The 15,143-nt window shown below is 38.2% G+C and overlaps 1 protein-coding gene across 1 annotated transcript in view; it reads right to left on the bottom strand.

Moving 5' to 3' along the window:
* Window positions 1-466: 466 nt before the first annotated feature.
* Window positions 467-15,143, bottom strand: part of HSF5 (heat shock transcription factor 5) — a gene marked incomplete at both ends in the record, with an annotated part of 44,677 nt that continues 30,000 nt past the window's right edge. Inside the window, one exon of the mRNA XM_084236463.1 lies at window positions 467-537. Coding sequence (XP_084092589.1) covers window positions 467-537 — 71 coding nt within the window. The remainder of the gene's footprint in view (window positions 538-15,143) is intronic.

Below are 15,143 nucleotides of genomic sequence, written 5' to 3'. Positions count from 1 at the left end.
TTTTTTTCTCACAATTGTCTCTAAAAGGATCACAATGTACTATGAAACAGACAGACTGAAATTCTCACTGGAGTTGTGCTGACTACAGTTTGAGAGTGGCAAGACGACAAAATCAATACACACACAGATTATTCTCCAGTACCATAGAGGCAGCAGTTTTTAGATGCTTCTTGACTGTAACAGAAGGCCAGGACTTTTCATTTGGAAGGGGTCTGGGAAGAAAAAAAAAAAAAAGAAAACGAGGCCGCTAGATGTTTAGTAGTTTGTCAAGGTAAATAATCTGAACTGAACAACTGTAGTAAATACCAAATTCCCAATTCTCAATTAACAAAATTCTCAATTAACAAACAAAAAATACTTTTTTTTCCTTAACAGAACTAAAAAAAATCCCAACAGTATGTCATGTGCAAGACTAGTCTGCCTCCAGCTACAGCTAGTGCACAATGTCACATTTGTCATTCATTCCTCACTCTTTTAATTCTTCCTCCTTTGGAAAGTGTTCCTGCTTGCAGGCCACATCCACCAGCAGATGAAGATCTAGAAAGAAAGATTTGTTTATTCACTCTTAGTCTCTCAGTCTATAGAGTTTGATATATAAGTCTTAAGCTAAAAAGAACAAATTAGTTATGTTTCACCTGTAGAATTAGCTCTAAAATTATATTCTCTTATTTTGGACACTAAGGATGCATTGTTTTGTAAAGAGGAAACACAATAAGGATTTCCTTTAAAAAAGAAATACAGGGGCCTCCCTGGTGGCACAAGGGGTTAAGACACAAACTATGAAGCTCACCACAGCCACTGCAGCACGAATTCAATCTCCGGCCAGGGAGCTACCCCATGGCGCAGCAGACCTCTCCTGGCTCGCCTGCTGCTCCCCTCAGCAGTGTATTTCAGTCAATCTGCCTGTTCCGCTCCCCACTGTCTCTAGTGAATTCTCTCAGCCCCCACAACTCTGGCCTGTATACCCCAGTTCTTGTACGTATATATAAATAAATCTTAAAAAAAAACCCTGTTTTTATAAAAAGGAAATACAGGGCCTCCCTGGTGGCGAAAGGGATTGGGTCTCAGTACTATGAAGCTATCCATAGCCACTACAGCACTAGTTCAATCCCTGGCAGGGTGCTAACCCACATGGGGCAGCAGACCTCTCCTGTCTTTCCCACTGCTCCCCTTAACAATGTATTTCAGTCAATCCAGCTGTTCTGCTCCAGCTCTGTCTCTGGTGAATCCTCTCACCACCCATACCTCTGTCCTACACCCCAGCTTTTATATATGTAAACAAAATAAATCTTTAAAAAAAATAAAAGGGAAATATAATGAAATATAATAAAATGATATCTCATTATATTCTTAATTTGAAAACAAGTCTGTACTGCTAAAGCACATTGACACAATCCAAAAAGACCAAGACAAAGTTTCATTTCTTTAATTTAATTAATTAAATAAATAAATAAAGTTTCATTTCAGTGGTGTTGCCAAGGTTCCTTTCATTTCAACTGTCTACTATTATAAGTGAAAATGTCAGGAAATGTGTCAAGACAATTAAAGTGAAATATACACACCAAAGGAAAGTTCTTTGATACTGTAAGGATAGGTGGATGGGGCTGTGGAAAAATGAAAGAGCAAAGCTTTATGGAATACACAACTGAAATCTTATGAAAACACCTATCTAAAGTGTAAAAATGAAAGTATATCTTTCCTGGAGGTCAAGAGACAAAGGTTCATTAAAAGTAGAAAAAAGTAAAAAAGTGAGTTCATAGCTCAGGTACTGTAATACAAAAAAGCTAAGACCATCATGTATAGATAGATGTAGAGCCAAATGGTCCGAGTAACATAGGCAGAGACAGAAGAATCCTGACATAGTCTCTAGATTTAATCTAACTAGTTTATAACGTCTAGAGCAATGTGACCAGGGCACCTTTACAGGTTGGTTTTGAAGCTTACAATTTTGCACTTTGTAAGTCCTTTATTTTATTCTAGACATCCAGAGATGTTTGCCTCTGTATTTGTTTTAAACAGCTTCTATGTGAAGGAAATATAGGCGAAACACTACGGGATTTGCACATCAAAGACATCTTTACAGACACATCACCCAAAGCAGTGATAGTGAAGACAAAGATAAACAGCTGGGACTACATCAAACTAAAGAGCTTCTGCACAGCAAAAGAGACAATAACAAAAACAAAGAGAAACCCCACCAACTGGGAGAACATTTTTGCACCCAACACTAATGATAAAGGACTGATCACAAAAATCTGCAAAGAGCTGATGAAACTCAACAACAACAAAGAAAATAATCCAGTCAAAAAATGGGCAGAAGAGCTAAAAAGAAACTTCTCTGAAGAGGAAATGCAAATGGCCAACAGGCATATGAAAAAATGTTCAACATCACTTGTAATCAGGGAAATGCAAATCAAAACTACCATGAGATACCATCTCACACCAGTGAGAATGGCACATATTAAAAAAACTAGCAACAACAAATGTTGGCGAGGGTGTGGAGAAAAAGGAACTCTTCTGCACTGTTGGTGGGAGTGAAAACTGGTCCAACCACTATGGAGAGCTGTGTGGAGATTTCTGGACCTACTAAACATAGAGCTTCCATATGATCCAGCAATTTCACTCCTAGGTATTTACCCAAAGAACACAGAATCATCAATTCCGAAGAGCACCTGCACCCCTATGTTTATAGCAGCACTGTTTACAATAGCTAAGCTTTGGAAACAACCCAAATGCCCAAAAATAGATGACTGGATCAAGAAGATGTGGTACATATATACCATGGAATATTACTCAGCATTCAAAAAAGATAAACACATGCAATTTGCAGCAACATGGATGGCGCTGGAAGGGATCATGCTCAGCGAAATAAGCCAAAAAGAAAAAGAAAAATACCGGATGGTCTCACTCATAGCAGGAATCTAGAAAACTTAAATAAGGGACCAGGAAAATGAATATAAGAAAGTGAAAATCAAAATCAACAAAAAACTATGAACCAGAGACACTTTTTGGGGGGTGGGGGGCGGGAGGGGAAGGATTGGGGTCAGAATGGGGCGTTTGCAATTGTATGGGGGAATATAAAAATAAAATTTATTATTTAAAAAAAAATTAAAAAAAAAATAAACAGCTTCTATATGATTGATCTATAGCCTGGATATGAGTTCTGATTCAATAAAGTGAAATTACTACTACCACTTTTGAAATAAATCTTGAAAGTATCTGGAATAGTACCTACTTTTTGTCATATTTATTAAAAGACAGAGACACTCTCATCTGGTGGACTATACTACAACATATCCATTAAGAACAAGCAATTTATCCAGATGAGCATCTTGTAGAGGGAGAAAAAGCTATCAGTTCATTATTTATTTATTGAGATTTATTTATTTATTTATACAAGCACTGGTACAGTCAGAAGCACGGGAGGGTGAGAGAATTCACCAGAGCCAGAGCGGGAGCAGAGCAGGCAGAAGGACCGAAGTACACTGCTGAGGGGAGCAGCGGGCGGCAGGAGAGGTCTGCACACCATTTGGGTGCCTCACCCGGCGGCTGGGGACTGAACTGGGCTGCAGAGGCTGTGGGCAGCTTCGCAACCCAGCGCCAGCGCTCAACCGCTGCACCACCGGGGAGGTCCTAGTTCATTACTTTAAATTGGCTTCTTATTTTTGCATGGTAATAGCAGCATTTTTTTATAACAGCCAAAAGATGGATAAACAAAATGTGGTATATACATATAATGAAATATTATTAGCCTCAAAAAAGGAGGAAATTCTAATACTAATACATTCATACTCCAACATGGATGAACCTTGAAGATATTACACTAATAGAAGTCTGTCAGTCATAAAAGAACAAAAATCTCTATGTTTCCATGTATATGAAGTGCCAAGAGTAGTCCAATTCATAGAGACAGTGTAGAATGGTTGTTGTGAGGGGCTGCAGAGAGGGGTGTTACTTTGTAATGGAGATGGAGTTTCAGTTTGGGAAGATGAGAAAAGTTCTGAAGATGGATGGTGGTAATAGTATAATACAACGATGTGATTGTACTGAATGCCCCAGAACTGTACACTTAAAAATGGTCAAAATGGTAGAACTTGTTATATTTGCCACAAAAGTGACTTTTTGCAATGTAAATAGTAATAGTGGTAATAACAACAATAATATCTTATATATGTATAACATCTTTTTCAAGTAACTAAAATGCATTATTATGACGCTATCTAATAAATCCTAGAGAATAAATAGAGAAATGGGAGGGAGAGCCTCTAAGCTATATGGTTAGTAAGTAAAGCCAAGGGGTTCTAAACCTTGTTGCACACTGGAATCACTTAGGGACCTTTTAAAAAACACTTAGGTTCTTACCCCTTACATTCTGATTTGATTGGTATGGAGTGCAACCCAGGCATCAGCATTTTTTTTAAGCTGACCAAAAGATGTAGGAGTAACACCTAATATAATCATTCTCTAAACACCTCAGTTCCATATCAGAAAAACAGCAGGCCATATAGTAATAGAAAATACTAAAGATTTTGGAATAAGAATAAATCCAGTTGTAAGACTACCTTGAAAGTAGAGTAGGAATTCTTGATAGTCAGGTAAAAACTACTAAGGAAACTATAGATCTCATATGGGGAGGTAGATTAAACAGCAACAAACACTTTTTCAGTGAACAAATATCATTTATTCAACTGCTTATTAAAACTCTATCATACTAAAAAAAAAAAACTCTATCATACTGATGGTTCAAAAAACGTCTAAGAATACATCAGAGATAGACATGTTTGAAATAACAATAGCCTGTATGGCTTGACAACAGCCTCAAAATAAGTTGTCTAGTGTGATGAACAAACCATCTTAACCTTAATGATTGGGCTTTAAATTAGTATTTTGGAACACAGCTTCTAATAATAAGTATCAAAACACAATTATTTTATTAAAGTGAGCTTCCTTTATCAGCTTCCTTTAAAGTTGTCTATCAAGGAGTTCAAGTACAGAGACCAATAAAAATAAAAAAAGATACAGACTAGCCTAATGCTACCAGAGGTTTATATGGCCATTAAGAGAACCTTACATAGCCATCAGAAGACAAGTATTTTGGAAATTATAGCAGCTCAGTTGGTTTGAGAGCTAAAAGGCCCTGAGGGACAAGAGTATTGTATCTACTCATTTTGGAATGTTAACTCCCACTGAAAGCAACCTCTAAGGTTTTGGGGCTATTACCTTAATGAAATCTCATCCATAATCTAATAGCTACAAAAATGGGAAGTTCATTCTTTAGGAATGAATTGGACTTTGCTTTTAAAAATTTACTTTCGGGCCTCCCTGGTGGCTCAGCGGTTGAGCACTGGGTTGCAAAGCTGCCTGCAACCTCTGCAGCAGCAGATCAATTCCCCGGCCAGCCGGCGAGGGTCCCACATGGAGCGCAGACCTCTCCTGCCACGCCCACTGCTCCCCTTAGCAGTGTATTTCGTCAGTCTGCCTGTTGTGTTCCCCGCTCTGGCTCTGGTGAATTCTCTCACCCTCCCGTGCTTCCGACTGTACCCAGTGCTTGTATAAATAAATAAATAAATCTTTAAAAAAAAATAAATAAAAATAAACCTAAAACAGAGTTTAAAAATAAATAAATAAAAATTCACTTTCAGGGTCTCCCTGGTGGTGCAAGAGGTTGAGACACAACCTAAGAAGCTATCCGCAGCTACTGCAGCACAAGTTTGATCCCCCAACAGGGAGCTACCCACATGGCACGGCAGACCTCTCCTGACTCGCCTGCTGCTCCCCTCAGCAATGTATTTCAGTCAATCTGCCCGTTCTGTTCCCCACTCTGTCTCTGGTGAATCCTCTCACCGCCACCCCCCCCTTCAGTCTGTACTCCAGTTCTTGTATGTATAAATAAATAAATCTTTAAAAAACATTCAGTTTCTGGGCCTCTCTGGTGGTGCAAGGGGTTAAGCACCACATTATGAAGCAATCCTCAGCCTCTGCAGCACGAGTTCAATCCCCGGCTGGCCAGGGAGCAACCCACATGGCACAGCAGACTTCTTCTGTCTCGCCCGCTACTCTCTTCAGCAGTGTATTTTGGTCAATCTGCCTGTTCTGTTCTTCACACTGTCTCTCGTGAATCCTTTCAACCCCTCCCCCCACCCACTGCATCTCTGGCCTGTACCCCAGCTCTTGTATGCATAAATAAATAAATCTTTAAAAAAAATTCAGTTTCCAAACATACCTCAACATCATAAAGGCCATATATGACAAGCCAATAGCCAGTATCATTCTCAACGGCGAAAAGCTGAAAGCATTCCCATTAAGATCTGGAACAAGACAAGGATGTCCACTCTCACCACTGCTTTTCAATATAATACTGGAAGTCCTAGCCAGAGCAATAAGACAAGAGAAAGACATACAAGGAATCCAAATAAGAAAAGAAGAAGTCAAACTATCACTATTTGCAGATGATATGATAATATACATAGAAAACCCCAAAAGCTCCACAGAAAAACTAATTCAACTCATCAATCAGTTCAGTAAAGTGGCAGGATACAAAATCAACACGGAAAAGTCAGTAGCCTTCCTATATACAAACAATAAATCTGAAGAAATAAAAAAAAAATCCCTTTTATTATTGAAACAAAAAAAAAATCAAATACTTGGGAATAAATATAATAAAAGAGGTAAAGGACCTATACAAAGAAAACTATAAAACACTGTTAAAAGAAATAGAAGAAGACACAAAGAAATGGAAAGACATCCCCTGCTCATGGATTGGAAGAATAAACATTATTAAAATGGCCATCCTACTAAAAGCAATATACAGATTCAATGCTATTCCAATAAAAACTTCAATGTCATTCTTCAAAGAAATAGAACAATTATTGATGAAATTCATATGGAATCACCAAAAACCCCAAATAGCCAAAGCTCTTCTGAAAAAAAAAGAAGGGAATGGAGGCATCACACTCCCAGACTTCAAACTATACTACAAAGCTATAATCATCAAAACTGCATGGTACTGGAACAAGAACAGACATACAGACCAATAGAATCGAATAGAAAATCCAGAAATAAACCCACAGATTTATGGTCAACTAATCTTTGACAAAGGAGCAAAGAATATGCACTGGAACAAAGAAAGTTTGTTTAATAAATGGTGCTGGGAAAACTGAGTCGCTGCGTGCAAAAGAATGAAGCTTGACTACTACCTAACACTGTGCACAAAAACCAACTCAAAATGGATTAAAGAACTAGACATAAGACCTGAAACCATAAAATGCATAGAAGGAAATATAGGCGAAACACTACATGATATGCACATCAAAGACATCTTTACAGACACATCACCCAAAGCAGTGATAGTGAAGGCAAAGATAAACAGCTGGGACTACATCAAATTAAAGAGCTTCTACACAGCAAAAGAGACAATAACAAAATCAAAGAGAAACTCCACCGACTGGGAGAACATTTTTGCACCCAACACTAATGATAAAGGACTGATCACAAAAATCTGCAAAGAGCTGATGAAACTCAACAACAACAAAGAAAATAATCCAGTCAAAATATGGGTAGAAGAGCTAAAAAGAAACTTCTCTGAAGAGGAAATGCAAATGGCCAACAGGCATATGAAAAAATGTTCAACATCACTTGTAATCAGGGAAATGCAAATCAAAACTACCATGAGATACCATCTCACACCAGTGAGAATGGCACATATTAAAAAAACTAGCAACAACAAATGTTGGCGAGGTTGCGGAGAAAAAGGAACTCTCCTGCACTGTTGGTGGGAGTGCAAACTGGTCCAACCACTGTGGAGAGCTGTGTGGAGATTTCTTGACCTACTAAACATAGAGCTTCCATATGATCCAGCAATTCCACTCCTAGGTATTTACCCAAAGGACACAGAAACATCAATTCCAAAGAGCACCTGCACGCCTATGTTTATAGCAGCACTATTTACAATAGCTAAGCTTTGGAAACAACCCAAATGCCCAAAAATAGATGACTGGATCAAGAAGATGTGGTACATATACACCATGGAATATTACTCAGCATTCAAAAAAGATAAACACATGCAATTTGCAGCAACATGGATGGCGCTGGAAGGGATCATGCTCAGTGAAATAAGCCAGAAAGAAAAAGAAAAATACCAGATGGTCTCACTCATAGCAGGAATCTAGAAAACTTAAATAAGGGACCAGGAAAAAGAATATAAGAAAGAAAATATCAAAATCAACAATGAACCAGAGACACTCACTCTATGGGTGGTGGGGGGCGGGGAAAGAAGGGCTTGGGGTCAAAATAAGGGGGTTGTAATTGTATGGGGAATATAAAAAATAAAATTTAAATAATAAAAAATTTTTTTTTAAAATTCAGTTTCCAGGGCCTCCCTGGTGGCGCAGGCAGTTAAGCAGTGCACTGTGAAGCTGTCTGCAGCCTCTGCAGTGTGGGTTTGATCCCAGCAGACCAGCAAAATTCCCGCATGGCAAAGGAGACCTCTCCTGTCTTGCCCGTTGCTCCCCTCAGCAGAGTGTTTCCTCAGTCTGCCTGTTCTGTTCCCGGCTCTGTGTCTGGTGAATCCTCTCACCCTCCTGCACATCTGGCCTGTACCTCAGCACTTGTATAAATAAAAAATAAATCTTTAAAAAGAAAAGTTCAGTTTCACTTAACTATAGAACAAAAATCTACACGGAAGAGTGCCAGGAATAATATTTGCTCAATAAATAACTGAATAAATAGAAAAAAATTAAGTGAATATCACTCTGTGTATAGCTTCCATAATAAGATTAATATTTGGATATATCCAGTTTAGAGTAACATTACTGGAGAAATTAGTATTTTTGATCCAGAAGATAATTCATTAAGTCACTATGTGTTTAAAAGGCCTACACACAGCATGACAATGACTAGGCTCAACAGTCTCCGCCTAACAAAATGCACATTATTGAAGTCAATGTGAGTAACCTACTCAACTTGGTTGTCAAGTCTCTTATTTAAAAAAAAAATCAAAGAATGCTTGAAGTGTGAGAAGACGCCCCTTCTTAGGTTAACAGTCCAGACAAATTTTCAAAATAATTCTATTACAGAAGGGCATTAATAAGTTCTGGAATACAGGATACCTCTGTGAATTCAATGGGCTATTGAGCAACATAATGACATTCCAACAATTAATGTCAGAACCACAGTATTTCAGAATTTAGGGTAAAAAGAATCTATAGAGGTGAATTCATCAAACTCCCTTATTTTTACCACAAATAATATATTATAACAGTTGAACCTTATTGAAAGGAGATGACTCCTAATGACAGTGTTGAAATTCAAGAGATACTTTAGAAATTTTACATTTGGCTCCCATCATTGATACTTTAACTTTGGAGTTTAGTACCTATCTATCAAAATAAACAACTTTTGGTCATCTATGAGAACTAAATTAAGTACTCTCTCCACAAGCACCTTACTCTCTTAAGGGCTTCTCTGGTCATCAGAGATCAGGAGTGTGAAATGATCTGAAACTAGGAACAAACTAGGAACAAATAAATATTTTTAAAAAATATTTATTTATTTATGCATACAAGAACTGGGGTACAGGCCAGAGGTGCAGGGAGTGAGAGGATTCACCAAAGACAGAGTGGGGAACAGAATAGGCAGATTGACCGAAGTACACGGCTGGAGGGGAGGAGAGGGCAAGACAGGAGAGGTCTGCAGCACCATGTGGGTTGCTTCCTGGCCAGCCTGGGGATCTAACTCATCCTGCAGAGGCTGTGGATAGCTTCACAGTGCTGTGCTTAACCCCTTGCACCACCAGGGAGGCCCAAAACAAGGACTCTCTAATAGAGGGTGCAATTGACTGAATGTTTGTGTTTCACCCCAATGGTTTTTATAAAAACCTAACCCCCAATGTCATGGCACTGGAAGGCAGGGCCTTTGGAAGGTAATTAGTTACTGAGGGTGGAGTCCTTATAAGATTATCAGCCTTATAAAAGAGATCCTACTCCCCTGCTTCCTCCTGCCATGTAAGGACAAAGATGATTGATGTATATGAACCAGAAACAGAGCCTCACCAAACAATTTACTGGCACCTTGATCTTGTATATCCTAGTTTTAGAACCATGAGAAATAAATTTCAGCTGCTTGTAGCATCTAATCTATGGTATTTTTGTTTTAGTATCCTACGGCAAATGAGTACACAGTGTCAGCACAGAAGTTCAGTCTTCTAAAAAAATCAGATAGTAAATTTTTTAGGCTTGGTGGGCCTTGTGGCCTCTATTGCAACTCCTCGACTCTGCTGCTGTGGTGTGAAAGCAGCCACAAATAATAAGTAAATGAATGGGTGTAGCTGTGTGTTTTAATTAAGCTTTATTTATGGACACTGAAATTTAAATTTCAAGTTTTTTTCCTGTGTCATGAATACTTCTTCTTTTGATTTCTCCTCCAACCATTTAAAATGTAAAAACCATGCACAACTTATGAGCCATAGTTTACCAACTCCTGTTCTAATAACATACACTAGGGCTATAATCAAGAGAAATTTGATCCAAACAGGAAATTTCATCAAATATGTAACAGTTGTCAGAATAATTTTTTTCCCTCCAAAATAGATATACAAGTGTCCAGCAAGCACATGAAAAGATATTCAACATCATTAGTCAGTGGGGAAATGCAATCAAAACCAAAATGATTGCACATCCACTATGATAGCTATAATAATAATAAAAGTGGAAAATAACAAGTACTAGTGAAGATGTGGAGAGATGGGTTGAAACCCTCTACATTGATGGTGGGAACAAAAAATGGTTTGGCTATTACAGAAAATGCTTAGGCAATTCCACGTAGAATAGCTACACGTAGAATTACCATTTAACCCAGCAATTCCAATTCTAGGTATATATACAAAAATAAATAAATAAATAAACAAACAAATATTTGTGCATGCTCACCACAGCACTATCACAATACCAAAAGGTAGAAACAGCCCACATACTGATCAGCAGATGAATGGATAAAAAGGAATAAAGTTCTGATACACATGCAAAAATATGAATGAACCTTGAAACCATTACACTAAGTGAAATAAGTCAGGCAAAAGGTCACATACCGTATGATTTCATTTATATGAGATACCCAGAAAGAGATATCCTTAAAGACAAGACACAGATTAGAGGGAGAACAACTGCTTAAGGAATATGGGGTTTTCTTGTAGACAAATTAAAATGTTTTAGCACTAGATAGAGGGAGAGGTTGCACAACATTCTGAATGTACTAAATGGCAATGAATGTTCCCCCTTAAAAACGGCTAACTTCATATTATGTGAATTTAATCTAAAATTGCATATTTTCCCATCAATTTGAAATGGCCAGACAAAAAGGAGGAAAAAGCAGAAAATGGCTACAAAAAATAGCATTCATAAGCAAACATCTCAGTTTTCAATGTCAGAGTTTAACAATGAGATATGGAATGGTATTAAGAAAATGTGCACAATTCTTGATTCCAGCAAAGCAGAACTGTGGAAGACACTATTTGTGTATCCCTGGGGTACCCAGCACAGTACCAAATTAGGGCAGTTATTCAATAAATACTCACTAAAAGAAACCTATGGGGTGGCTTTATTCTCAAAATATTCAAAACATATGTTCTGGTAGGTAATAAAAAGACTTCCTATTGACACAGAAAGTGGAATAGTGGTTTCCAGAGGTTGAGAGGTAAGGCAGAATACAGAGTTGTTTAGTGAATACAGACTTTAGTCTTGCAAGATGAAAGTGTTCTGGATAGGGATGGTGGTGATGGTTGTAAAACAGTGTGAATGTCTTTAATGTCACTTAACTCTTCACTTCAAAATGGTTAACATGGCAGACTATGTCATGTGTATTTAACCACAATTTTTTAAAAAGATTGTTTTTTCCCGGGCCTCCCCGGTGGTGCAGTGGTTGAGCACTGGGTTGGGAAGCTGCCCGCAGCCTCTGCAGCGCCGGTTCGATCCCCGGCTGCTCCCCGGCCATCGGAGGAGGGTCCCACATGGCGTGCAGACCTCTCCTGCCGCCTGCTGCTCCCCTCAGCAGTGTAGTTCAGTCCTTCTGCCTGTTCTGCTCCCCGCTCTGGCTCTGGTGGATTCTCTCACCCTCCCGTGCTTCTGACTGTACCCAGTGCTTGTATAAATAATAAATAAATAAATCTTAAAAAAAAAAAAAAAAAGATTGTTTTTTCCCAAGGAAAAAGTGCATCAGTAAGATAAAAGGGTACCTGATGGAGGAAAAAACAATTCATTTGTTCATTCAACAAACACTGAAAGCCACGGGGATATAATCTAAGTTCTAGGGATGCAGCAATAAGCAAAACAAGTTGCTTACCCCTAAAAAAGGAGAAAATAATAAACAGAAAATGTTAAGTAGTGATATAGAAAATGCTAAATAGTGATAAGCACCATAGGAGAAAATACAAGGAAAGACATAATAGAGGTGCAGGGAGGGAAGAACATAGTCAATCAGGTCTATTCCAAATAGCATGGTCAGGAAGCCTTCTATGATAACTGGCATTTGAGTGGAGAACTGAATGGAATGAAGAAACAAGTTATGTGAGTATTGGGGCAAAGAACATTTCAAGCAGAGAGAACAGCAAGTGTGAAGGCAGGAGTATGCTTGGTGTGTTCAAACAAGAGTGGAAAAAAAAAAAAAGGCTGCTGAGGCTGGAATATAAGAGGGAGAGAGAAGGTGGTAGGAGATGAAATCAGACCAATTGCTAGGAGTCAAATCATTCCATGTCTTGAAGACCACAGTAAGGATTTTAGATTTAATTCCCCATATGATAGAAAGACACTGGAAAAATTTAACAGAGAAATGAAGTTTTTAAAGTGTAACTCTGCTGTATGGAAAAAAGATTGTAAGGGCCAAGAGAGGAAGAAGGAAGACTGGTTAAGAAGTTATTGCAGTCACCTAGGTAAAAGAGGTAATGGCTTGAACCATGGTGATAGCAGGTAAAGGTGATGAGAAAGGGTCCAATTCCAGATCTATACTAAGAGAAAGCTGAGAGGATTTGCAGATGGATTGGATGTGAGAGAAGGAAGTCAAGGAAGACACCAAGATTTTTGGTTGACTAGAGGAGACTAGAAGCACAATTTCCTAAAATAAGTAAAATTGAGGGGAGGTTGGAATCTATTAAATTTGGGACACCAATTAGACATCCAAACAAAAATTTACTGATAGTATAGGCAATAGGGTATAAAGTGTGGAGGTGAGAAATAGAGATTTAACATATATCTTTAGGAATCATCACTAAAAAGATGATAATAAAAGCAATGGGACTGGTATAGCCCACCTAGGATTTGTATATAGAGAAAAGATATCTAAGAATTGAACATGGGACTTATCAACACTTAGAAGTCAGGGGTGATAAAGATTCAATAAAAGAAACTATGGAGTGACCAATGAAGTTGAAGCAAAACCAAGAAAGGATAATGTTCCAGAAGCAAGGTAAGAAAGCACCCCAGGATAGCTGAAGCAGTCTGCTCAAACACCGCTGTAGTAAATAAAATGGGGACTGAGAACTGACCACTGGATTTGGCAATATGACAGTCAGTGGAAACCTTGAAAGAGCAGTTTCAGTTGAGAAGCAGGAAAGAAAACCTGACTGAAAAACCTGTTTGAGGGCCTCCCTTGATGGCGCAGTAGTTGAGCGCTGGGCTGCGAAGCTGCCCACAGCCTCTGCAGCGCTGGTTCGATACAACCGGCGAGGGTCCCACATGGAGCGTCAGACCTCTCCTACCACCTGCTGCTCCCCTCAGCAGTGTAATTCATCACTCTGCCTGTTCTCTTCCCCACTCTGGCTCTGGTGAATTCTCTCACTCTCCCGCGCTTCTGACTGTACCCAGTGCTTGTATAAATAAATAAATAAATCTTCTTTAAAAAAAAAAAAAAAGTTAAAATTAAAAAAAAAGAAAAACCTGTTTGAGGTAAAGACATGCTTTCAAAAGAGCTTTTCTTTAAGGGAAAAGGAAAATGGAATGATGAAAATATGAATGAATGAAAGGAAAAAGGAATTATTTTTAATATAGAATTTATGATGATATGTTTGCAAGCTGATGAAAATTATTTAATATGAAAGGTTAAATATGATTATTGAAGAGTAAGGGCAGATAGCTATAAGTGTTAAGTCTGTGAGTCCACAAAAAGGTATGGGTTTCTGTACACAAACGGAAGGATTGGTCATTTTCCATTGTAACAGGAAGAAAAGCAGAGTGTAAGGTGACACCTAGAGTCAGAGTCATAGATTTGTAGGTGGAGGATGTGAAAGTTCTCTCCTAACTATTTCTATTTTCTCAGTAAAATAAGAAACAAGCTTATATCTGAGAAAAAAGAGAGGAAGGTTATTGAAACTTGAAATAAAAAGATGATGATAGTGACTTTGGAGAATGGACAATATCCAACTAGGAAAATACAGGATTGCTGGCAATCCTGGGAGTTCACGTGAATTTAAAGATAGGCCATGCACACTTGTAATTTATATAATGTTATAATGCAGTCACTTCTATTGAATTTTTTAAAAATAAAATGCAACCATTTGAAAAGTATTTCATAGTAAAAACATAAGAATAAGTATTATGAAAATAATTATAGCTAAAATTCCACTGTTACAATGTGCTGATTATTTACTATGCACAGGACACCATACTATCAACTACATGTTTTATATTGTTATTATCTTCATTTTACGAATGAGGAAACTGAGGCTCACTAGAGTTAAGTATATTATGTCCGAAGTTACTATAGTAAATGGCAGAATCCAAATTTTAATTTAGGTTTTTCTAACACCAAAAGCTTTCTTCCTATCAAGTATGCCATAATGCCTTTTACAGATAATATTTAAATCTTACAATCACTTTAGATAGGGTCTCCTAATGCCACAGGACCTTATATATAGCCATTTTTCTCTCTCTCTCTTTTTTTTAAAGATGTATTTATTTATACAAGCACTGGGTACAGTTAGAAGTGTGGGAGGGTGAGAGAATTCACCAGAGCCAGAGTGGGGAACAGAATAGGCAAACTGACGAAACACACTGCTGAGGGGAGCAGCGGGCGCAGCAGGAGAGGTCTGTTGCGCCATGTGGGAACTCTTGCCGGTGACCGGGGATCGAACTAGCGCTGCAGAGGCTGCGGGCAGCTTC

The sequence above is a fragment of the Talpa europaea genome, assembly GCF_964194135.1.
Source record: "Talpa europaea genome assembly, chromosome: 7".
NCBI lineage: Eukaryota > Metazoa > Chordata > Mammalia > Eulipotyphla > Talpidae > Talpa > Talpa europaea.
This window is presented reverse-complemented; position numbering and strand designations above follow the sequence as displayed.